Raw genomic sequence first — 26,533 nt, forward strand, 5'->3', positions numbered from 1 at the left:
CTAAATAGTATCACTACCTAAAAAGAAATATGCAGTGTATATAATTATAACTAAATCATTTGTTGTTAAAAACAAAAAATATTTCAGATAGTCTATTACCGGTCAGATCTTACGAAGTGTACAGCAGCTACAACACATCCCAATTTTTGTAAAGATATTTTGGAAGGATATAAATGTTATTCAGTTAAGTACTTATTATTATACATGAATAATGAAACCGTTGCAGAATATATACAAGATTTAGAGATTGGGACTGGAATTTTCCTTCATTCTTTATATCTATTGTGAAAGCAAGCCTAGAAGCCCCCACATCACCTCTCTCTCTCTCTCTCTCGGAAACGATGATTGTTTTATTATATTAATAATATTATATTATTATACGCGGTCTTCGTCTTCGAGCTGCTTTATATATTAGATCTTATGAGTGACTCTCTATTTCCTTATTTACATAACTACCAAAAACCCACATCGCTCTCTCATCTTTCTCTCTTCTCTTCTCTTCTCTTCTCCTCTTTTCTCTATTCCCTCCTTAGTCCTTACATACTCTTCCTTTCAAAACAACACACTCTTACATAGAATTCTTAGCTCTTCATCTCTCTCTCACTCTCCACAGATACTACTTTGTCACTACGATCTTCAGAGTTTCTGAGCAAGTGTTTTCTGATCAATTTTTCATGCATGGATTCTACAGGTGGACATAGCCAGGTAGGGTTTCCGAAACTCTCTCTAACTTGGTTTAATTATCTGATTTCCATTTCTCTACTTCCCTGTGATGAGCAAGCTAGCTTTATAGAAGTTAATGTCTCTAATTGATCAAGACAAACAAAAAAGGTTTATATCATCACTGAGGATTATATCATGAGCTCCAACTTCACTCAGATCTTAAAAGCTTAGATAACCTAAATATGATGAAAAACATACACATAGACTTGCAATCATGAAGAACTGTAAAACGAAGTTGAAATGAAACTAATAACTCAATTTTTTTTTTATGTGAATTTAGGAAATGAGCTCAGACTCGCTGGGAAACATGCTGGGCCCGAAATCAGGAAATTCCGGCGACCGGAAAGCCCGACCTCAGCCAGAACACGCCCTGAAATGCCCTCGGTGCGACTCGACGAACACGAAATTCTGTTACTACAACAACTACTCTCTCACTCAGCCTCGCTACTTCTGCAAAGCCTGTCGCCGCTACTGGACAAAAGGCGGGACCCTCCGCAACGTCCCCGTCGGCGGAGGCTGCCGGAAAAATCGCCGCTCCTCCGCCACGTCATCCTCCACGTCATCCTCGCCGGCTCAGCCGAAGCGCATCATCGACCACCAAAACCACCTCATCAACAACAACCCACTCTTTCACAACCATCAAAGCTACGTCAACGCGCTTCAGATCACCGGGCCGAGTTTCGGCCTTCAGTCCGGATATGACCAAAATGACCTTTCCCTCGCCTTCGCGAGGCTTCAGCAGCAACAACAACAACAACAGAATAATAATAATAATACTCTCTCGCTCGGAAATGACAATACTGTCCTCGGAGCCGGCGGGTCCGGGTTTCTCGACGCGCTCAGGAGCGGGTTTCTCGACCACGGCCAGTCGGGATCGTCTTTCTACGATCAGATCAACGGTGGGGGATACGACGTTGACCACGACGATCATCATCATCATCAGGTGATGACCAGCACTGCTTCGGTGAGCGTGACCACAGTGAAGCAAGAGGCTTGCAACAACAATAATAAGATGCTGTGGGGTTATAACGGTTCGGATCATCATCATCATCATCACCACGGTGGGATTATTGGGAACGTGGCTGATTTCGACGGCTCGGTGGCGGCGGCGGCGGCGGCGACGAACGGTGGGGCGAGAGAGAGCTGGAATGGGTTTGCTTCTTCGTGGCACGGCCTTCTCAACACCACTCCTCTTATGTAGTTATACATATTATATGTTGATGATATATATATATATATACACTGGTATTATTAGTGGTTTGGGTTTTAATTAGCTCTTAATTTAGTAATGTTAGTGTTTTCCGAAAGAAACCCGGAAAAAAAAAAAGAGTGGGGGAAAGGAATGATATTAAGCATAGAAGATGGGGGGTTTACTTTACTTTTTTTTTTTTTTAATTTCTTCAGTTGTGATTCACTTGGATCACTGGAAATGTCAATTTTCTTTAATTTTTTTTTTTGGGGGTGTTTATTTTACTTTGTTTTTTTTAAGCTTCAGAAATGAAGCTTATTAATGAAATTTACGCGTTTATTAACTTATTGTGCAACGAGTCTTTATCAATTCCAAATTACTAAAAGAGAAACCTGAAGATGTTGAAGAGGAAGGAAGAGTTGTGGTGAGAGAGTGATGTTTCATTGTTTTTGTCAGAGTCTGAGATCTGAAAATATTAAAAGAATGGTTTCTGGTTTAATGCAAGGTATAAGAAGAAGAATACGGGGGCTTGGAACTTAGTGTTGTTTTCAAGATATTCTGTCATGATTGCTTCTTATTATTTTCAGGTAGATTCTTTGGAACGAACATATCATAGATTAATTGATGTTAATATTAATGCATTATTAAACAAAGGGTGTCTGAACAATAATTGTATGATAATGGGTTTTGATTTGATTCAGGCTCTTCTCTTCTCTTATCTCTAAGCAATTTTTTTGAATTTCAGTGAAAGCATATTTTAGCCCCAAACTTCGGTATAGATTTTCTTTGCCTTGTCTCTGATACCGAAGCCAGCTTTGGATTTAGGCGTGAGGGAATAGTCAGTGAAAATATCCAATTATTTTATGTTTATTTATTCCTCCTAGCCCACTACTACGCCAGTGACATTATTTTATTAATTTAATTAGTTGTTACCTAAGAATTTCCTATCAACGCCACACTAATAGTAATATATTGTTGTACTAGCTTGCCTGAGGCTCGCTAGCTATGTGGGTGTTTTGAAAATAAAAATAAAAAAATGTTAGTTCCAATGGTGTGAGAGAGAGGGAGGGCTTTATTTTGCGCATGATTTTCCAATGTTTGAAAACTGAAAGATTTTTTTAGATCTTGGGATTTTGTCAACGATCGAGGCATTCGGTTACAATCGGCATGAGAATATATTCATTGGAAATTAATAAATAAATATACTGAGAATAAAGTCTTCGAAAAACTAATAGTATACAGTTTGGTCTGTTTGAATGGAATGATTGCTCTACGAGAAAATGACAAGCTTATAGCATTTGATCACTACATTTTGAATTCATACCAAATGTATGGCACTATGTTTTTAATAATATATAAAAATTGTTACGTATATGCAACAGTACGTCTGATTGGGGATATTATTCTTGACGACACCGAATTCTGACCCCAATAAAATCAAGAGTTGCAGTGCAACATTAATTTATTTACATATATACACTCGTACTATATAATATAGTATGACTAGGGTCGCCAGACCAGTTAAGAATGGTATCACTAAAGAACCACCTAATCGCAAGATTTTAACTTAGCTCGAGATTTGTCGAATCATCTCTCACAATCGCATATAAACTCTTACGTGACCAAAGATGACACCATAAATAACCGCTTGAGCAACAACTAATCATATGATAGCTTACAACCTCCAACTAGACATTATTAAATTGCCAACTTTTTTTTTTTGGTCGTACTGTCTGTTTTTATTTTCAGTTCATACAGACGCGTTGTTAGCTATGCAGTAATTATGAAAAATATTTAACTTTTCTTTTAATATTCGTTTTATACTTTTTTTAGCATGTTATTAAATTAAATAATTTAGATATTATTTGTGATATGATTTTTTTGGGTATATTTATCATATATTTCGCGGCATACAGCTTGTTGTTTTTGTTATTAATATGCCTATTTTAGAGCGATAGCTTTAAGCTTTTATGAATTTTCAGTAGCATATTGGTTTTTAGTGCTTTCTCATCGCTACTTTCCCAAATGTGAGACCACGTCTTTGAATAAATAGCTTTTATCATTATTTATAAAAGGATTACAGTCTCGTCTACAAATGGGTTATAAGCACTTATAGAGAGAAGGCAGGGTTTTATTTATCATGGCCTGGAAAGGCCCAATTTGAACTATATAGCCCAGATAGAAAGGACACTATGTGGATAAATTTTTGTGATGTTTTCTGTTTTCATTTAATTATTAACAGCTTCTCATTCATAAGAACAATAAATTGTCCAAGTCCAACAAGAACCAAAAACCCATTTATTAAGCCCAATTCCCTTGCTTTAATTGTCCAAGTCCAACAAGAACCAAGAACCCATTTAGCTCAGCTACGATTGCCCCCAAAGACACCGGTATGACTGGAAAAACCATAAATTTTGATTATGTTATGAATACACATTATATAGAGAAATTTCTTATGGACTTATCTTTAGTAATAAAATATTGTAATGCTATTTCGATCATATTTGAAATTAGACTTTTTTTATTATTTATTTTTTAGATAAAAAATACCCCTAAAAGCATTTAAATCCGTGATATTCATTGCAGATAATGATATATCATCGCAAAAAATCGGAATTCATTAAAGTTGATAGCAACACGAATTTTTTTTTTTTTTGTAATTGTTGACAAAAACCAGTTAAGTCATTGATCTTCATCGCAAAAATCACGAAAATATTAGTCATTGGAATTATAGCACGACAATTCTTTTTGTAATCGACGTTGCTAAAAAAATCAACTCTTCAATTTTTGCGATTATTTGCAATGATTTACAATATATTTTTTTATATTAAATACAAAAATCTAATTTGAGATACTATTCAAACAGAGTCCAACAGTTATATTTACTAGATTAGAGTAAGAAACCTAATATTGCTGTATATTGCAGTCAAATTACTTTTCAAACAGCGAGTCCAACAGTTATATTTACTAGATTATTAGGTCTTAAATTTCTCATCGAGAGTAAGAAACCTAATATTGCAGTATATATTAGTTTTCGAGAGGAACACTGTATAAGGAAAGCACCATCTTACCAGCGTGTTTGAGAAAGACCTCTTCTTTTCTTTTTTTTTTTTTTTTTCTTCATAATAACTACACAAACAATTCATATAAAACATCAAGTGGCCCTAAAAAAAAAGAAAAACCATCCCACAAATGGCCAGTTCATTCATCATCTCTACCACATAACTGATCTTCTCTAAATTTTTTTTTTTTTTTTTTTTTTTAAAAAAACCTGTTATTTCTGGTGCGGCTTCTTCCAAAGCACCCCAATCTTCTTGAGCACGTTACCGTTTTTCTTCTTCAGCAAGTCATCGTCGTCCTCGGGCGCGGCGTCGTCCCCGAATATGGAGCCGAACTTGGGCGCGGGCCCGGGGCTGTTGTAGTCCAAGGACCCGGTCCTGTCCAAGATCTTTCCTCCTCCTCCTCCGGAGAGCATGGCCGCGGCCGCCTCCGCGGCCTTCCTCCACTGGTCGGACTGGACGCGGAGGCGCCTCATCTCGGCCTCCACCGCTGACACCTCCGCCCTGGCCGCCTCCGCCTTTTCGCGGCTCCTCTCGGCCTCCTCCTTCCTCTCCCTCGCGGCCGCCCTCACCTGCGCCTTCAGGGCCTCGTTCTCCTCCGCGATCCCCTGCGCCTCCGTCTCCCTGTCCATCAGCCGACCCCGCAGCTCCTCCGCCTCCGCCCTCCTCTCCTCCACCTGCACTCATCGTTAGTTTCGATATTTGCTTGATGACCTAAGGATTTAAATATCGTTACCGATCAGATACCCGATAGATAGTCCGATTTTGTTGGGATATCGATTACCGAGGGTGGTAATGATATAGATTTTTTTTAGTTATTTGAAATACTACTACCGACGAACTTTTGTTGGATATCTAATATATGATTATTGGGAGATTTTACAAAACTATACGAGATATTATAGATATCGTACCGAGAGTGTGAAGAAAACCAGATCTCGTCTAAATATCGTGGCTAGATTTGAAACCATGGAATAACCAGAAATTTACTGAGATACCGAATACCAACAAAATTTTATGGGATATCTCATATAATTATTGCGAGATTTTGCAAAACTATACGAGATATTATAGATATCGTACCGAGAGTGTGAAGATAATCAGATCTCGTCTAGATATCGCGGCTAGATTTGAAACCATGGGTTAACGGCAGTTAATCATGAAATAACCGGTTAAACGTAACTGATCGGCTAATTTTAACCGGTTTTAAAAACGCTCACCTTCGCCTCGACAGACGCCAGAGCCTCGGCCAGCCTCCCTCGAAGCTCCTCCACCTCCACCGTGCTCCTGATCTCGGCCTCCATCGCCGATCCCAAATCGGGCTGGGGCGGGCCCACGAGCCCCTCGAGGAAGGCGACCCGGGCCCGGAGGGACTCGACCGCCGACTTCGCGGCCTCGAGCTGGGCCAGGGTCTCGCGGGCCAGGGTCCGGGCCTCGGCCTCGGACTCCTCGACGGCTCTCACGCGGGCCTTCATCTCCTCGGCCAGGGCGCGGGCCCGGCTCGCCTGCTCGGCCTCGGACGCGGCCGCGGTCTCGAGCTCGACCTTGAGCCACCGGGCCTCGTCGAGCGCGGCGGCGAGCGCGGCCGAGTCCACCGAGCGCTGCCTCGTCACCGTCTCGAGCTCGCACCGCCGCGCCTCGTCCCGCTCCTCCGAGATCCTGCTGAGCTCCGCGAGCCGGCCCTCCTCGCCGCCGGAGACTTCCCTGAGCTGTTCTCGGGACTCCTCGAGCTTCTCCGACAGGACCTCGGCCTGCTTCTCGGACTCCCCGAGCTTCTCCGACAATGCCTCGGCCCGTTTCTTGGACTCCGCGCAGTCGAGCTCGGCTTGTTTCTTCTCGGACTCGGATCGCCGGAGCTGCTCTTTGGCTTGCTCCAACTCCTCCCGGAGCCGGCCGATCTGAGTCTCCAACTCCGATAGCTTGCTCGGACGCCTCTTCTGCGGGGAAGGACCCAAAAAAAAAAAAAAGACCGTCGGACAAGGTTTCTTGCGGAACAAGCAAACGTTGAAAACTCGATTACCTCAGGGACGGGGCTTCGTGGTGACTTGCGTTCAATCGTTTTGGGGCTTCTGTCTTTCGGGGTACTTCTGGTGGACGGAGGAGGGGTTTTGGCGGCGGTTGTGGCTGAGGAAGATGTGGAATCGGCGGTGTCTAACGGAGTTGGCCGGAGTTTGCGGGCCGCGGTGGTGGTGCTCCGGGGAGAGACTCTCGGAGGCGCTTCAGACGTCCCGCTTCTGCCATCAAACAGTGTGGAATATGGCATCTTTAAATAATGGGTTCATATCATATTTGGTTATCAACAAAATTCAACGGGATGATTAAAGTCCGAAAACGAAGCTGAAGAGAAATGAGCTCATTTAGCCTTGATGGAGACCACTCAATTGCAAATATGTAACCAATTTAATTGCGTATCACATTTCAACAGAGACTTATATGCTCACATTACTGGGACACACAGAGAGAGAGAGAGAGGGAAAAAAACCCTAAATGAAATTAATTGATCATCAAAGCACAGCACAGAGTTTTTGAACAATTTTATTTTCGGGTGAGCTATTAAATGCATTTTCTTGTGTATTACTATACTCAGCCTCTATGCCTGTCTCTCTCTGTGTGTACATCAAAGGAATAAGATTTAAATAAGAGAAAAGAAGAAAAATATATGATCATGCTTACTTACCATCCAGAAAATAGCATGAAAATGAAAGTTTGATATGTTCATTGAAGCACCCCAAATATATACATACATAGACAGTCACGGTTTTCCAAGATAATGAGACAAACGCCAATAATGAGAAGAGTAAGACTAGAGAGTAACCATGTGAGCTTACACCGATACAAATGTCTAAATATCTCTCGTTACTTATGGACCCCAAAAACCGTACTCTGTCCAAAAAACTCCATAAACAAAAAACTTATCCTAGTCTTTCCATTATTCCATGGTAGATGATTCAAAGAAGATAAAAGAAGCACATTATTGAAGCTTGTTACCTTGCTTTTGGGGTCTGCATAGTTTGTTCACAATTCCTGGGTCACCAAACAAGAAGCCTCCGCAATTGGGTTAAATTTAGGCTTATCTCTGACCCACAACAAAATCCTGAAAAAGAGTCAGAATGAGATAAGAGAAAATAAATAAATTCACAGAGGTGAGGTGAGAGAGAGAGAGAGAGAGAGAGGAAAGGGAAAGGGAATCCAATGAGGGCTGTTACGTGACACACAATAAATAGGTTTCATGGCGTGTACATGTGCCTCTTTTATTATCATCACAAATAACATCACAGAGAAAGAAGCCATAAATGCCACAGAAAGATCTGTCGTTTGATTTAGAAAATGCACAATCATTAACGATAATATCTTTAACTCACCCTAAAGAAAGACATAACCATTCATTCCAATTCCTTACAAAATTATCACTGCAAAAACACTTATTACTTCTTCTACAACAGTACTCAAAGGCCAGGGTTTATCTTATGCAGTTACATTACAAAAGTACCCCTGGTCCGGAAATATTACATTACCTCGAACAAGGATGTTTCCGTGAATAGAGGGATGGAATAAATAATTTCTATCCTCCAGCTTTGCCGTGAAAGATGGGAAAAAAAAATGGCATAAATAATGTGGTGGGGTTTTGAAAATTACATTTTCTTGAGGAAAACAAAAAGGTCATATTTTTTTTCCCCTTCTTAACAACTCTATGACTTTTTTTTAGTCTTATTATGTATGTTGAGCTTGAGCCCACAAATCATTATTTTAGGGTCGGTCAAGGAAAGCTAAACCTTCTTGGTCAATATTCTTCCCTCCAATCAAGCACCAATTAGAATTAGATAGATAAAAAAAAAAAAACTAAAAAGCAAAAAAATATAAGAACAGTAAATTGAGGTGAAGCATCAAAAAAATCTGAAGCGAAAACAGAGCGACAATGCTTTCTTATTTTCAATTGAGAAATGATAAATAATAATAATAACATGACTATATTAAATCAAGGCTTTCACTGAGATTCGACTTTTTTGTAGCCTTTTTTCAGAAAGGCTGTTCTAAAGAAAAGTCTGAAGACAAAGAAGCTACATTGTATATGACTATATGAATATTAAAAACCACTAAAAAAAGTTTTAAAAAAGAAACACCATTACGCTCGTAGAAAGTAGAACAACACATCAAAGCGAAAACATATATTTAAGACACTAATTTTTTTTTCCCAACCTTGAAATGGAAATGCTGTACTCTGTCACTTACCCAGGAAAAAAATGGTGGAAAGAAACTGAGGGTCTGGTGTTGAGAGAGATCTGGAAATCTTGAGCTCTGTTACCAATGTACAATATATATTCTTTTTGTTTGTTAGTCTCTTTTTTCTTTCTGATGTGTGTGAAAAATGCAAAAGGGAAACTCGAAGAAGAATGGGATTAGATTAGAGGAAGACGAAGAAGAAAGACAAGTAGGAGAGTTCAGTGCCACTGTCACTACTACTCGTTATTTTTGTCGTTTAGCGTGTGAAATTGGAATTTTATTTAACCCCATTGAATTCGGATTTTTACGTCCGAGTATTGATAATATTATCCGTTTAAGTTTAACTACTTTGTTCTTTGTTTAAGACTTAAAGTCCAGTCTACACTTGCTTCTCACCTAAATAAAAATATAATAAAAAGTTTTCAATCTGTTTAACAATTTTGGTTCAAATGATTTGTGTTTAGAAGGTGGATTAAAATGATGTACTTGAATGATTAATTGTTTAGACTTGGATGATACATATATTTAAATTAATGTATATATATTTCTGCTAAAAATTAAGTTAAGATAAGAAATATGTATCAAAGTGGGTATCTAAATAGAGGGTTTTTAGATGATAGAAATTCAATATTGGAGGTATTAAATTTAAAAAATTACCCATTCAAATGGACTCAAAGACTCAAACTAAACAACACTTGTTGAAAAAAAAAAATGAAAATACCCATATAAATTAGTCTGGTCAAACAGCCCTCTTGTGTGTGCGTGTGTTTTTTTTTTTTTTTTAATGACTCCCATATATAAAACTAAATCAACATTAACTTTTATAAATTTCATAAATTAAATTGACATTTTATTGGAAAAAGGATTATATACTAATAGTTAAAAAAAAAAACATTTAATTGACATCTTAGTAAAAAAAATATATATATACATCAATAACAATGTAGTGAAGTTTTTGTGAACGGTGTTTAAATTATTTTGTTTTGTTTTGTTTTTTTGTAATGGTAGACATAGTTTTTTTGTAATGGCGCAGAAAAAATCGGTGAAATCGTAAACTAGACCGGATTATTGGTTTTTGGGTCAACAATCCGATTTTAAACGGTTTAAAATTTCACTTGTCCGATTTGTATTTTTAAATGGTCTAGTCCGGTCTAAAATTTTTAAACCGCGGTCTAGACCGAATCGGTCCGGTTAGCATTTAAAAAAATAATAAAAAAAATAAATATCAAACGGTCTAGACCGGATCGGTTACTTTTTAAAAATAAATTAAAATAAAATGCCAAAATTAAACGGTCCGGTCTATCACGGTTTAAAACGGTTTAAATTGAACCGGACTGTTTTAACCGGTTTAGTTCGGCCAATTTTTTTTCTTATTTGGATCAGTCCGATTTAATTTTTTTTTAAAACCGTTTAGATCGATCCGGTTTGATTTTTTATCGATTTTAAATCGGATCGGACCGTACGTGCTCACCTTAATCTTAATTAGATTATAGATTCTAAACATCTTTAAATAATCCACAATAAGACTTCAGTAGGATCGTATCGTACAATTGTACGTTTATGTGTAGGACTTCGGAATAAAGAAGAACACAAGGTACACTTGAAATCAAGAGCTCATTTCTTCTATGAAGTTTCCTTTGAAGTTAAAATAGATATAGCCAACAAAGCCAAAGTTTTTACCAAGAAGAATGGTCAAGCCCACTCACTAGCCACTATAGAGATCCGTATTAAACTTACCCACAGATGGGACCAACTCACCACGTGACTACAAGCCCATTGAAGAAGGGAAATTACAAAAATAACGTTTTATAATAGTTAACATTTCAAAAATAGCATTTTTCAAAAGATAAAACATTGATTATAATGAAATTTTAAAAAATAAATAAATTTAAATAGAGCTAAAAAAATTAAAAAAAATAAAAGTAAAGAAAGAGGTTGTTTATAATTTAAAATGGTATATTTGTAATAAAAAGTGTGTACATGCTATTCTTAAGCTAGAAGTACCGAAAAAGGGCTATCAACGTTATTAACGCATAGTAGTCACCTTCGTAAAGCCCATTTAGGTAAATTATATATCAGGCCCACTTCGATTATCTTTAATTTTCAGTTTTTATAGATATAGGAAAAATGCTTGCACTATGCTATAACGTAACTCTTTAATAGTGTCTGATAAGAAAACACAATGCTGGCACTATATTCATATTATTTTATACTCTCACAGCTTATGTTGCTCAATTCAAGTCGCATCACATAAATTAATACGTGAAAGTTGGAATACAATCACAATTAGAACAATAAGAGCAAAGTAACGTTTTTAAAATAACGATTGCATGGATGGAAAAGGAAAAGAAAAAAGAAAAGGAAATTCACAATAATAATATCAATTGTTGGTCGGTTACCAAAAATCAACCAAAACTCAAATATTGATATATTTAGTATCAAATCGGTAACGAATTGAGTTGATTTTGTGATACATTGATCACGAATTGGTTACAGTTCGTGATCGATTTAGTACTAAATATGTCAATATTTAGTACATGCATGCGTACCCCTATCGTAAAAGATCAATTGCAATTATATATTCATAGGATATTTCAGTTTCAACTACCATTTAATCACAGAGAGAGAGAGAGAGAGAGAGAGAGAGAGAGAGAGAGAGAGAGAGAGAGAGCATATGCTTACCCTCAAGAAATTTCGTTTTACATTTTTTTATCCAAATATAATTTTTTTTCTCTTATTTTTATCCTAAAAAATTATAAATTAGCTCTTCTAAAAAAATATCTCACCTTAACCCCAGTCTAGCTCCGTCCTTGTTAATATATATATATATATATATATATATATATATATATATATATATATATATATAGCATATACCTTCATAGCCAGGAAAGATGAAATCCAAAAAAAAAAAAAAAAAAAAATTTACCGATTATGTATGGCTTTAACTGTGACATCTGAGCCATATTTATTTATTGATATATAGTCTAACTATACGTATTGTACAGAAGTTTCCATTTGTGCCATAATGTTCAGAAAATATGGGTATCGGCAGTAACCCACTACTTCATTCAGTTGTACAAGTTCATATACATGTATACGTATAAGATTTAAACTATTAATTTGAACATTAATTTGTGCTAGCTTGACATCATTGATTGTTGATCAGATTGGAAGGCAATTCACAATGCTGAATGAGAGAGAAGGCGTTGCCGGTGATCTATATATCATTTACGATTTCTCTTAGGCTACGACAAAAAATAAGCTTTGAATTCTGACAATATATTGTCTTTCACAGTAAATAGTTTGATTAATGATAGAGCTGGTAGATCAGGGTTTTTATTTATTTATTTTTGGAAGTTTATTAGGATAAGTAGGATATGTGAAACAGAAAACTCTCTCTTTTATTTATTTATTTACATGACAGAAAACTAGTCAATGGTAAAGTGTCATGAACAAAACAATAATCATTATTATAAGAAATGGGAACTTTAGAACGATACAAATAATAACAAATATATATAAGAATTTATAATTATAGTAGGTAATGGATAAGGAAACCACAGCTGTACACGAATTTTAATAACTAAATGAGTGTTTATTCCGAAAGCGAAAGTATGAGAGTTTGTAATCTTAGAATGCATGTTCTTGAATTATACCACTTTATTTATCCAGATTCCAGGGTAGAGTTTGACCAAAAAAGTTGTGTTTATAGATTAAGGCTTTATCAAAATTGCACCGACCTGGCTGTGACCACTTCCTTTGTAACGTCTTTTTTTGCATCTTCTTATTACTTTGAATTTTATATAAAGAAATATTGAGATCTACGTCGAAGAACCAGATTCTGGACGGTTTGTTTTACTTCTACGTGTATGGTACTTTTTTTACTCTCTTTCTTTTTCTGTCTGCATAGCAGGAACTTTAAATGGCTAATAAATAACATAAAATTAAAGCAGCTCCGTCATTGTTTCACATTTAAGTCATTTGCTTTGTAACATAAATTGGCTCTATAAAAACTAATTAGCTCTAAAAAATTTATGGATCCAATGAAAGCTTGTTGAATTATTATTAGATGATGTTAATATATAAAACCTATTTAAGTAAATAACGGTATTGACTTACCATTAAATGAGGTTTTTGCTTAAATGAATGTAACTTAAAAAAATTAAGTGTCAAGTGAAGCCAAAATGATATTGGCCTCATCATTAAAGTTGCTCTAAGTATTCTTTTTTTACATATGAAAAATATCAACAATATCCTTTGTATTTAACTGAAATATGCGATTTATCTTCCAAGTTTCAAAAAATATCAGATATTTCTATTCAGTTTAATATAAATGACACATACCACTCCTAAAAATATGTTATATCGCAAATAACACTCTGTTCATTTATTTTTTACAAAATAAAAAAATTTAAACTCCCTAAAATACCCTTGATTAATAACTCTTTATTTTTTATAGATAAAAAAATCAAAATATTTCTTTATAAAAAGTTGAATATTTTTTGTTAAAAAGAGAAGGTTTTTTTTTTAATAAAATAGTAATGAAATATTTATTATATTAAAGATATTTTGGAGAGTTCAAATTTTTTTTTTGGTAAAAAATAAGCAAAAATTTTGGTATTTACAATACAACATATTTTTAAGGGGGTATATATAATACATGTTAAAGTGAAGAGATATATCTAATATTTAAGGAAACCGAAGAAATAATTCTCCATTTCAATTAAACACATTGAATACTTTTTTTTATATGACCGTTACAAATAATTATAAACAGATAGGTGACGACGAATTAAGAAAAAAAATAAAGTGCACTAAAGAGAAATATAATGAAATAATAATGAATGTTAATGAACTTATTTTTTGAAAAACTTGTCGTATGTAATCAATATTTATTTATTAAATAAAAAATGTCCTTTATAAAATATTAAATTAAAATGGTTGAAAATGGAATTCTGACTATTTTTGTATGTTAATGAAGAGAGAGAGAGAGAGAGAGAGAGTGAGAGTGGTGACATTGAACATGGTGTTAACGGCCGGGCCGTAGTAAGGGACACAAAACTCGTGTGATGAGTAGACTACATTGGGATTTGGGACTCATTCATATACAAACCATATTTACGCATTTATATATATATATATATATATAAAGCAAAACCCCAATTTTACTATTCATGCTACAGTAACCTTAGATTTTTCTTAAAATTTCCAAAAATACCTATTTAAGTTTTAAAATTACATTAGTAACCGTATAACAAAATTCCAAAAACAACTTTGTAAAACGAAAAATTCTAGAAACAACTCTAAAACGAAAAAATTCAAAAAATAACTCTAAAAATGAAAATTCCCTAAACTAACTTTAAAACGATAACAATTATTAGCCGATTAATAGTTTTATAATTTAAATTACTTATGATCAGTACAATTATTGAAAACTAATGAATATATAAGTAATGATGTTGGTTAATTATAATTTTTGTGTTGCTAAAAAAAATTGTGTTCATAATTACAACTTACTATTTCTAATTTAGTTTTTATATCTGAGTTATTATTTAATTAAAATGGTTTAAACATATATTAAAAAGTGGTAAAAAAAATGCTAACTTTTACGTATGACAAGTGATAACCAACAATTACAAACCGTTCACATTATTATCTAAATTAAAATTTATCAAGCTTCCCGGGCAACGCCGGGGCCTGTTTCTTGTTAGTTATAAGAGAGCAACTCATATATTTTTTAAGTTCTGCTGGTATTGGAATTACTTCCGCCTTCTTGTAAAATAAGCATTATAGTAATGATGGCATATGAAACGGGACCATCCGGCTTTACAAGTTGTTAAGTCTGTATTAGTTAAGTGTAAGTGTACATTATATAAATGAGAATTGAAAGACCGATGATCATTCTTGATCATTCAGTTACACCGCCTAGTTAACTGCCGATCTTATTCTTCTCAAAACTCTCTCTCGTTTCTCAAACTCTTTCAAAAACCACTCCAATTTATAAATCAACTTGCTCTAATTTTTTTTTTCTCGCATATTAACCTCCTCTAATTTAGATTCATTTGTAACATGCCATTTTTAATGGGGACTTTAAGCAAAAATATAACATTTACTACCAGGTAAATCTTCATTTTTGGTTCGGCAATACTCTTACTTACATTCACATCTTTTGTGATGTCCGTTGATTTCAAAAGATAATAGACGTATTGTTTGTGTGGCAGGTGCTGTTTATCATATCTTTACGCTACTTACACTAGTTTCCTGGTATTGTGTATATAAGTTAAAATAAAATATTATTCTGCATGAAAGTCAAACAGAAATTAATATCATTTTGAGACCATGATGGCAATTGTTCTTATCTCTGGAAAGTTACAATATTTCAAATCACATTACCGACTTAAGCTCCAAACGACACGTGTCCGCTCCACTCGGCTAGTTACTCCGAAGTTTCTGCTTTGCACAAACCAACAAAAATCAAATAAACATATAGAAATTGCCACATCTACTACCATTTCAATAATATTTTCCAATAATCTACAGAAAACTAATTTTGGCCAAAAATACTACTTGGTTTTGTGTGGAAAATCCAAAATATCATTCACTTTAATATTCCTTACATTTTGATCAAAAACCAAAACTCAATTTCTCTTTCTCTCTCCTAACCGTGTTTATTAAAAATCTCACCTTCACCGATTTATCAAAATATATATAAATATTAATTGTTTTGGATTTTGGTCAAAATGTAAGGAATATTAAAGTGAGTGGTATTTTGGGTTTTCCACACAAAGCTAAGTAGTATTTTTGGCCAAAATTTTGTTTTAGTGGATTATTGGAAAATGTTATTGAAATGGTGGTAGATATGACAATTTCTCATAAACATACAACTTTCCATCAAAGTTTGACATACCCGGATAACCGGTGGGTTATGCGTAGTATAACACTTACCGTTAAATTTCGATAACAAAAGTTACAAAATCGTGAAATACCCGTAAAATCGAAATATATCGCGTCGATTTTGATAGAGAATTTCGTAATACAAAAAACCGGTATGATTCATTTAAAAACTTCATAAAAATCAAGATTCATCGCGAAAAAATCAGAATTTATCGTATAGTAAATAAAAATATAAATAAATTTAAATAAAAATTATAAAAACTTATTTTATATATATTTATTATAAAAATTCTATCGATTTTTTCCCCCGAAAAAATCCGATAAACTTTTGCGATAAAAAATATGCCCATAAAATCCGAATTTCGACACGATAATAATAAACGGTATCTAAAACTTTGCTTTCCATAATCGGACTGTGCTGGGCGAAAAGCTGAGAAAACAATTACTATTAATTCAGTACAAATAATTTTGTTTATCCATGCATCACGAAATAAACTTCTTTTCTAGTTCCCCCCCCACATACGTAACTTTATTTTATTTTATTCTTTATGTCATGTAGTCTTAATCTTCTTACAATTTTTTTTTATGCAAAGAATCTTAATCTTATTACATACTCCTTATAGCAAACTAACTAAACAGAGTAACAGCAACTACAAATAAATAAATAAATAAAATCCCATCCTCTCTGTCCCCAATTATTATACAATAAAAAACCATATACTTATTTTACTTATTTTAATAAAATCGATAACATCATCAGAGGTTATTATATTAATTATAAACCACAAAATTAATAAATAACAAGAAACATGATTTCATTTTCTTATATATCGATATCGCTGAAGAAGAAACCAAATAACACCAAAAACGAAACAGTACTCTCATCTCCTCTTTCATTACCATAAAGAAAAGAAAGAAAGAAAAAGACAAACGAGACCAGAAGAACATAACTCCAAGAAGAAGAAGAAAAAAAAAAGTTTTCAAAAAAAAATAAAAATGAGAGGAAGCAATCACATGATCGGAGCAGCGAACTTCTTCACGTTCCTGCTCTCGATCCCGATCCTCGGCGGCGGAATCTGGCTGAGCAGCCGAGCGAACAGCACGGACTGCCTCAAATTCCTGCAGTGGCCGATCATCGTCATCGGCGCCGCCGTGATGGCCGTCTCGCTCGCCGGATTCGTCGGCGCGTGCTATCGCAACACTCTCCTGATGCGACTCTACCTCTTTGTCATGTTCTTCGTCGCCGCGGCGCTCCTCGGATTCATCATCTTCGCCTACGCCGTCACCGACAAAGGTTCCGGCCGCCCCGTCCCCGGCCGAGCCTACCGGGACTACTATCTCTCCGATTACTCAGGCTGGCTCGAGGAGAGAGTTTCTGATGTGTCTAATTGGGCGAAAATCGGGTCCTGTGTTAGGGATTCCAAGGTCTGTGCTCATCTTGGAAGGTCCGTTAATGGCGTTCCTGAGACTTCTGATATGTTCTCCAGTAGGAAGCTTAATCCCATCCAGGTACGTCTTATATTAAATACCTGATATTTACATGTATATATTCAATATACTCTCACTTGGAGCTAAATTTTTTTATTTTTTTTTTTAAGTGAAACAAGCTTTTTAGGTTATCAACGTCTCACAATTAAACAGACATGGTAAATATACAATCAATCATAAATCATCTTTTTGAAGCTAAAAATTAAGTTTGTTCAAGTAAAGTAAACTATTTTATCAACAAATAAACAGAGATGATCAAGTATCAATTTTTATTTTTTTTTTTTTAATTTTTTTCTTCATATTTTGTTCTGTGCATTAATGATAAAACATTATTTAATGTTTGGCTTAAATTTTTGGAAACGTGAATATTTAAGAGTGATCAATGAACTTTCTCGTTACTTTGTTTTTGTTATCTGTGGTATCATCAATATTGATAGAATCTATACCTAGTATTGTCAGTGGTGAGTAAAAAATGTTCATCATCAATGTGTACTACTAATACTGAGGAAAAAGACAACAGGGTTTGGAGTCTTTTGAACAAGTATGAAACTTTAGAAGTAGATCTGTACCGTAGCAATAGGCTCTATCGATAGAGTTTTGCATTTGAGGACTGTGTCTCAATCACTTTGATAAATGTAGACTAAATAAGTATAAATATATATGTATATGTATATATGAGGTTATCAGTCTAATCATAGTTCCGCCATCTGCGCACCGAATTAGGTATGAGTGTTTTTTTAGCAATGATATTCATTCCGGCCACGTTCCTCATAATTTTTTTTAATATCTCAATTAACAAGACTGTTAAGGAATAATGATAATATTGGAGGTATAATTTTTACATAATGTTTCCAGTCGGTGGTTTGTCAATTTATTTATATTTCATATAAATTTGTCTCGTCTCTTCTAAGAAAATTTTGTACAACGAGTTAAATAGAAACAACTCATACATACCAGCTGTGGTGTGGAGGTACGTACGTTACAAAATGGTATAAATTATTATATTAGTATTAGTTGATGATACTACTAATAATTATAATATACATTTTTTTGAGATTGGTGTTAATGGCACTGGGCCACACCGCACGGTATGGCTGTGAGGCCTGAATCGAGATTCAGCTAAACCCAAAATGTTTTTATTTTTATTTTATTTTATTTAAAGAAACATCCATAATTTCTTTAAAAGGAATCCCTGTTTAAAATAAAATTTAGTTTTTCAAAAGACAATTGTTTTTTTTTTTTTTTTGAGGGATTCAAAAGACAATTGTTTGAAAAGCCTTTAAGATGAACGTTCTTAAATTTTTTAACACTATACAACCTAAGAAACACAATATTTTTTTCATATATTTAGTAAAACGTAATCAAGCGCATACTCTGAACTAAGAACATTTCTAGATACTGGTAGGATTCAAATTCAGTTGAATTGACTCTGTGAACAACACTAACATAATTTTACTTTATTATTTTAGGCTTCACTTTTAGGAGGAATATCTTTTATATATGACGTTATTTTGTCTAAAAAAAGAATAAGTTTCCGAAGTTTCTTTTGGGTACGTTACGTACGTATATAATCAGACACGTTAAGCAATTTTTATTCTTATTTTTAATTACAATGAAATCGCCACAAGCAGACTCATGTGCTATGGTCTATCAATACTGTCCCTACTTTTTTCACATGCCTTATCTTTAGTAGGTTTGTCTTGGGAACCCATTATCGTCATAAAATCACAATGATCTTATTTTGGCACATTGTTGATAAAATTTCTACAAATGTCCCTAGTGCATTCTGAAAACTAATTTAGCAGCTTTTGTAACAGTTTATTTTTTCTTTCTTTTTACAAGTTGTTCTTGTTGCATTATAGATTAGGTGAGGATAAATTAGTGATGAATTATTGAAATTTGGGGTTGTGTCACATCATTGAAATTTGAGCGTTTAGAGAAACCATATAGCTATTATTTTTCCTTTGAAGAGTGATTAGCCATTATCTTCCAAAAAAAAAAAATTGCATCATATAATATATATATATATATATATATATATATATTTGTGTGTGTATAAATTGTACATGTCAATAAGTGACAGACAGGCATGATAAACATAATATGGAGTTTGATTGCTCATGAGTCATGACACATCAGTGAACAGAAGTTTGATTATTTCAACTGCTAAATTATGGCCAAGCCCAATAATCAACATCTTTTGGAGAAAAGATACATCTCTTTCTTTTTCATTCATTTATTCAGCTTTGGATAAGAAAAAAGGCGTAAAAAAAATTAATAATAAAAAAAATAACTGAACCATTATAGGAAAAAAGACTTCGCCTCTCTTGGGCCAAGCATTCAAGTATGTCCATAAGCATTCACAAGTTTGTGAAATCCCACTCCACTGAGATCTCAAGATCTCATACATGTATGGCTTGCATTTGGATAACTTGCTTACCCTTATATGATTTGACTTTAACATGCAGTTACAAATTTACCCACCTGTTCATTTGAAATCACACATACAATTTTTTTTTTTTTTTTTTTTTTTTTTTTTTTTTTTTTTTTTTTTGTGTGTGTATGTGTGTGTGTGCAAATAGTTGATGAATTATTAAGCCTGAAACATTTTGGTCTCTGAACAATGACTTTGGACACGATTATCCCAGTGTACCCCATTTAAAGTTTACCTCTAAATAAATATTCCATTTTCGTATAAAATTATATCTAATTGTAGGCATTACTAGGAAAAAAAATATGAAAAATACATGAGAACCTATCATTCTAAAAATTAGACAATTAAGGTCATTTTTCATCTAAAACAAAATATAATCCCCAAAATATTGAAATTAACGTATAATAGAAAAACAGTTTAATTATTGTCTAGAAATCAATTTGTGGTCATTCACTAAAAATTTACAAAAAAAATTAGCTAAATATTAAAATCCAATGTTGTATACTTGTGTATGTAGCTGACTACAAATTTACTAGACCCTTTAGTAAAAAAAAAAAAAAAAACCCCCCTCGTTGCACATTCTTTATCTTTTCCTGTTGTATTGGTGAAAATGACGAAAGTACCCTCTATTGTTTTTACGTGGTCATTTATTAAAAACTTACAATCTTATTAGCTATTGTTTTATGTGGTCATATCTCATTGCACATTCCTTTTGTTTTCCGTTGTATCGGTGAAAATGACGAAAGTACCCTCTGGTGTGTGAATTGACAGTCGGGGTGCTGCAAGCCGCCGACGGAGTGCGGGCTGACGTACGTGAACGAGACGACGTGGGCGGCGTCGGGTTTGGGGGCGACGGGGACGAGCCTGGACTGCGGGCGGTGGAGCAACGATCAGACGCAGCTGTGCTACGGGTGCGACTCGTGCAGGGCCGGGGTGCTGGGGAGCCTCAAGAACAGCTGGCGGAAGGTGTCGGTCATCAACATAGTGGTCCTCATCGTCCTCGTCATCTTCTACGTCGTCGCCTTCGCCGCCTTCAGAAACAATCGCCGCATCGACAACCACGAGGCCTACGGCGAGGCCCGCATGACCAAGTCCCAGCCCAGCCGCATCCACTTTTGACTTTTTTTTCTTTCTATTGTTTGACTTTTTGGGGTTTGTTATTATAGAAAATAAAGATATTATGTAGGAGGTTAGTAGGGTGTATGGTTTGGTGATTTTTGTTTGTGTGCTTTCTGTACATTGTATATTGCTTAATGCTTACTAGTGAAGTGAAAGCTTTAGCTTGATTGAACAAGCGACTCCGAATGTGTCTCATCTCATTATATTTATATATTTTTTTATGGACTTCTAGGGTCAACAAAGTTTGTTTTTCATATAAAATAAAGATATTATCTAGGAGATTAGTAGGGTATGGTTTGATGATTTGTGTTTGTATGCTTTCTGTACATTGCTTAATGCTTACTAGTGAAGAGAAAGCTTTAGCTTGATTGAACAGGTGAGTCCGAATGTGTCTCATCTCATTATATTTATTCATAATTTTTTTTATTTTATTTTTTATGGACTTCTAGGGTCAACAAAGTTTGTTTTTCAATAGTTACGAGACTATTTAAAAAAAAAAAAAAAAAAGAAGCTCAGGAAACCAGATTGATGAAATTTAAGAATTGGATCTTTGAATAATCTTCAAACTACAGTATTTGAAGCTTATGTTGCCCACAGTTCTGTGAACATCGAAACGTTAGGAGAACGGTGACATTTCAGTTTAAGACCTACTATTGGAAAATGAATCATGGTCTAGACAAGGATGAATGAATCTATCTTTTTTTTATTTATTTTATGTAATTAAGGTTATATGGCTGTAACCTGTAAAGAAAATACGTATCTGAGTAAATATTGAAGAAGAACAAACTGCCACAGAGCTAGCTAGACCTCTAATCTAATTACTCAGTTTTTTTTCCAAAAACTTGGTTGATAAATATGGTTCGTTATCAATTTCGAACATCGTAACAATTACTAATTTGGAAGCTATTAGAGACATGTCTTCTATATCTTCCACAGTTGTCAACAAACTTGCTTTCCCAGTTTCTGTTTTATCAAGAAAGAAGATCAACAGTCAACAAAACTTGTCAAGCAGTCTTCTAAAATGAACATATCAAAGATATTAAGAGTTTTACGACAAGAAGAAAAGCTAGATATGGCATTTTGACAATGGAAACAAAGTGTTTATATTTCGTCTTAAAAGACGAACACGAAAACATTATGTTACCTCGTTTAATAAGGAGTCACTTTGTAGCTCAATTTCGCGAATCTGTTGCATTGTCATTCCCAACCATTCGTCTATCCATGTAAAACATTTCCGGTGGCTCTCTAGGAATAGCGCTCTTTCAGCCTGCAAAAATGAAATAATTTACAAAACATCCAGTAGAAAAATAAATCTGTAAATTATGCTTTTGCCATGTTTTCCACCAAAATCCCATAGTGAAAGGTCATCACAAAACTATGCCCTTATGCGGTTGCTCTGTGCATCTTTTATTTTCTTTTTGGCAATCAAAACAAAAATGAAGAGAAGAAAAGAAAACAACCATAATGCGCTGCTCTTTAGAGCCAAGCATAGCCACAAAAAAATATCATTTAATCAAAACTCTACTTGAACTATATATATATAACAGATTAAAATTTTTAATGTCATATGTGTGCACAGTAAAAAAATAATTAGTTTCATCAAGAACTTACAACCACTAAAGCCACTTGACAAAAAAAAATAAAACCCAATAACGCTTCTTAAGTACTGAATAGTTTGAAGGAATATGGGAATTACTGATAGTAGAGCTTGTTCAACTCGGTAACCGAAACCCCAATACGGTGCATCGATTGTGACCAATTTGTATGCCGTCATAACTGGATGACACGTCTCCTGTAACACAGTTTAAGTAAATAAAAAGATTTAATCGCATGTAAACAGTATTAGCAAAAAATAGGCGAATGATTCAATTCAAACCTGCCATCCATTCAAAAGCGGACCACGGCCGGTTCTCTCGGACTTGAACTTGGAGAGGTCAACGTCGTTACCTCCGACCATGTAACTCCAATAATCGGTGGACGAGGATGCAATGTCGATATATTCCACTTCTCTTAACGCTACTTGTTCTTTGTTAAGACCATGAACCTACTTATTGGACACACAACCACACACAATCCCACAAACAATGTAAATTCCTAATCAAGAGCCATGAATATCAAGATAAATAAATAAAAAGAAAGAATAAACATACATTCTCCGATAGCCCATTATCAGCCTTATGAATGGTCTCAATGGTTAGTCGGAATTTCGTAAAGTACGGGCACTGCACGAATGCACAAAAAAAAAAAAAAAAAATTAATCGAGTATTCTGGTTTAGACTATTTCGTGGAAGGTAATAAACATAAAAAAAAAAACAATCACCTTGATAACTGGTTTGATTTTTCACCGATTTTGATCACATGGAAACCCGGCTGAGCGTCAAAATCAACTCCAAAAAAAAAAAGGGAACAAATATCGCGTATGATCAATAAATAAAGCAACCTGTTTTGCATCTTGGATAGGCATTCCAAGCCTCCTCTTGCATAATGAGCGCGCTCGCCGGGGCAAAAGTTGTAAGCCAAGCCGGGACTTTGCTGTGGCAAAAAAAATCACCAAGTTTATTCTTTTCTCTTTTTTTTTTTTTTTTTTTTGCAATAACAATAATACTGGCACCGAGATTTCTTTCGGTTTACCTTTGGAGATGATATACTTTGGAAGTGTATTGACCTTTCCCCAGCGAATCGTCCTCGAATGACCTGTTCTCCAAAATCTCCACGCCTTCTCCGCCGTCCGTGTTTTGTTGTTGCATCTTTGTCACCATGTACATCTGAGCTATTTGGTACTGCCAAATTTCCAATCATTTCATTATTCTTCATCAACATAGCTTACTATATAAAGCTGCCAATTTCAATGTTTTACTTTTCTTACCTCTTCTACTGACAAAGGCATGGGAATCCGACTTCACAACAGGTTGCAGAGTCAAGGAAAATTCACAATGTTTTCAATGTGATCAAATGCAAACAGAACAAAACTAATCAATTTTGTTTTTCCCTTTGTTCCCTAATTTGATGATCTGAAGCATTTCAATAAGGTTTGAGTTCGCACTTTGCAGTATTAACGAACCTCCTACTAGCTGAGAATGCCCAGTTTTTCAATTCATATGAACAAAACAAAAAATCTATCTATTTGTCTTCGTTTTACTTTATCCATGCCAATACCAAAAAAAGAAAGGAGAAAAGAAAAAACCTTGTTTTCGTAATCTCTTAAAGTCTTATCCCATAGATTACCGATATTCTCCCAATAAGGACAATGAACAGCAACGATAATTCCTTAAAAGAAAAGAGTCAATCATAAACATGAATAACAAACATCGAAAGTTCAACGGCAATGCGAATTGATAATAATCAGAAGCAAAGGATACAATTCCTTAATCTGAACCATTTTTCTCTCTCTCTTTCGCAGTCTTCACTGAAGAACCAACCGTTTGGCGTTTCGAAACGGATAAGAAAAAACACCAAAGAGCTCAGGCGAGCACAGAGGTTATACAGGTACCGAGATAGAGAGAGAGAGACTAGTAGCAACAAGGATATATTTTAAAAATTATATTAATAATTACTATTAGTTGGCAAAAAAAAAAAGTAAATAAATAATAAATGCGTATACAGAGGATGAAAGAAAAAACGACGAAATGGAATCAATCGCCACAAGCAAGCTTCGCTGGTCGATTCGTGATTACGAAAAATTGACAAACGGTTTTGCACGTTCAGAGTGATTTTTGGGGGTATTTTTTTTTCTTAATAAATAAAACTTCTTGCGATCGTTTACGTAAGAAGAGTTTCTGAGTTCTGATTCGAAGTCGGATTGTCTTGCGATTTGATCTTTGGTGTTGTTTTGTTCATTATTTGACTTTCTATTTTATTTTCTTTTTCTTTTTTCCTATGGAAGATCTTTTCTTTTAATTTAGATTTTTTAGAAAAAGAATAAAATATCTTATTTAGATCATTTCTTTGTCTTTAAATTTACAAATTTAAAATAGTACAATCTTCTATAACCATAATTTTATTCTATTAATACGAATCTCATTTAGTCGCAAATGAGTAATTAATTTTCTCTAAAACAAATTTAGTTTATTCATGTTTTATAGGGCAGCATTTTATACACTAGAGGAACATATGAAGGAAAAAAAAATGAATAAGCAAAATCAAGGTTAAGTATTTACTTTTTCAAAATTCATGGATAAAACTTTCACATAACTCTGATATATAATATATTTGTTATTAAAGGCGTCCATTAAGTTTCTGCGCAACTGGTTAAAGGTAAAACGCGTGTATAAAGTCTGGTCTATGAAGTTATGGACCAAACGGTGTTTGAAATGTCCGTCACCGTCACAGTATGCGAAATGTTTTAGCGGTTGTGAGTGATCGGCTTAGAACTAATCTCTATTACCATGCACGTGCCTAATTTATCCACGTCAACTTATATATGTACATCAGCTATCTATTTTGGAGTAATTATAGTCTTTATAGTTGAATTGAGAGTATTGCACACTCCATTTATTATTTTATAAATAAATATAGCTTTCATGGGGCTTTGAAATTTGACAACCACAAATCAAACTTGAGGTACAACGATCAACGATACAAAATATTGGACTTAAGTTCTCCGTTTGAATCCCACAATCAAACATCCCTGAAGTCCAAAAGATAGGTTATGGGCTTCGTACTAGGCCTAAATAAAAATCCAGTCATAAATTTTACAAACAGAAGGGCAGTTCCTGAAATATTTCAAAATTTCAAATTATTCCATAAATTATTTTTTCTTTTCAGATGATTTTTTCATTAAAAAAAAAAAGAAACTGTAGATTTTTAAATAAAACTGTAAATAATAAAATAAAATGAGGTACTAAAAAAATAAGAATGAGAAAATAAATATTCTCGAAATAAAGTTTTAAAATTAGATAAATCGGGTAATATTCTTTGTTACACATATATAAAAGAACAAATAATCTCCCATAACCATATTTAAAAAAATAATCCCAAGTATCCTGTATAATTCTATTAAATTCCAAGAATCTGGTGTTTTAGTGTACAAAATTCATTTTACCCCTTAAGCTTCTACTTTTTTTTTTTCTTCGTGCAAGCCTTAGACGCCTAACCTTAGACCACTCCATCTTTCTCTACATCCTCCCTCTCGGCTATGAAATAATCCACTCTGTCGCCCAGTTCCGACCATTCAGTAGGAGAAGCAGAAGAAAGACGAAAAATAAATTGAGCTTGAACCCATCATGTTTTGGTCTAATTGGAAGCTCCTTTTAAATTAAAGTTATATAAAATACAAGAAAGTTTTCTTAACTTAATGCTAAAAATATTAACTTCATTGACAAAATCTATAAATTATAAGAAAGAAATGTTTAGCTGTTAGTAAACTTTTAGTTTTATTTTTATGAAAAGACTCATCACATGAAT

At 34.4% G+C, this 26,533-nt stretch overlaps 4 protein-coding genes across 7 annotated transcripts; 2 read left to right on the forward strand and 2 right to left on the reverse strand.

Annotated features, from left to right (window-relative positions):
- The first annotated feature begins 432 nt into the window (after nt 1-432).
- On the forward strand, nt 433-1,976 carry LOC149382023 (uncharacterized). Its single transcript, XM_089601823.1, has 2 exons — nt 433-705; nt 1,004-1,976. The coding sequence occupies exons 1-2, from the start codon at nt 679-681 to the stop codon at nt 1,922-1,924; spliced, it is 948 nt and encodes a 315-aa protein (XP_089457949.1). The 5' UTR covers nt 433-678; the 3' UTR covers nt 1,925-1,976.
- Nucleotides 1,977-5,067: 3,091 nt separating this feature from the next.
- RIP5 (ROP interactive partner 5) lies at nt 5,068-9,418 on the reverse strand. 4 transcript variants are annotated; one of them, XM_089601669.1, is made up of 5 exons: nt 9,202-9,418; nt 7,960-8,065; nt 6,992-7,205; nt 6,192-6,908; nt 5,068-5,648 (listed from the first exon to the last, which is right to left on the reverse strand). In XM_089601669.1, the coding sequence occupies exons 2-5, from the start codon at nt 7,977-7,979 to the stop codon at nt 5,187-5,189; spliced, it is 1,413 nt and encodes a 470-aa protein (XP_089457795.1). In that variant the 5' UTR covers nt 7,980-8,065; nt 9,202-9,418; the 3' UTR covers nt 5,068-5,186. The 4 variants fall into 4 exon arrangements, with proteins under 4 accessions (XP_089457795.1, XP_089457797.1, XP_089457796.1 ...); XM_089601671.1 differs by lacking the exon at nt 9,202-9,418 and adding an exon at nt 8,487-8,599; XM_089601670.1 differs by lacking the exon at nt 9,202-9,418 and adding an exon at nt 8,334-8,409.
- A 7,440-nt stretch (nt 9,419-16,858) lies between these two features.
- TET4 (tetraspanin4) lies at nt 16,859-21,355 on the forward strand. Its single transcript, XM_089630293.1, has 2 exons — nt 16,859-17,598; nt 20,783-21,355. Exons 1-2 carry the CDS (start codon nt 17,086-17,088, stop codon nt 21,128-21,130), a joined length of 861 nt encoding a protein of 286 aa, XP_089486419.1. The 5' UTR covers nt 16,859-17,085; the 3' UTR covers nt 21,131-21,355.
- Nucleotides 21,356-21,977: 622 nt separating this feature from the next.
- LOC149382026 (uncharacterized) lies at nt 21,978-24,993 on the reverse strand. Its single transcript, XM_089630294.1, has 10 exons — nt 24,490-24,993; nt 23,997-24,027; nt 23,762-23,910; nt 23,571-23,662; nt 23,451-23,458; nt 23,281-23,352; nt 23,007-23,174; nt 22,827-22,922; nt 22,275-22,397; nt 21,978-22,093 (listed from the first exon to the last, which is right to left on the reverse strand). Exons 1-10 carry the CDS (start codon nt 24,507-24,509, stop codon nt 22,070-22,072), a joined length of 783 nt encoding a protein of 260 aa, XP_089486420.1. The 5' UTR covers nt 24,510-24,993; the 3' UTR covers nt 21,978-22,069.
- Between the last annotated feature and the right edge of the window lie 1,540 nt (nt 24,994-26,533).

This window comes from Urtica dioica, chromosome 11 (genome assembly GCF_054948205.1).
Source record: "Urtica dioica subsp. dioica isolate 48M chromosome 11, U.dioica_male_clone48M_v1_H2, whole genome shotgun sequence".
Classification (NCBI taxonomy): Eukaryota; Viridiplantae; Streptophyta; class Magnoliopsida; order Rosales; family Urticaceae; genus Urtica; species Urtica dioica.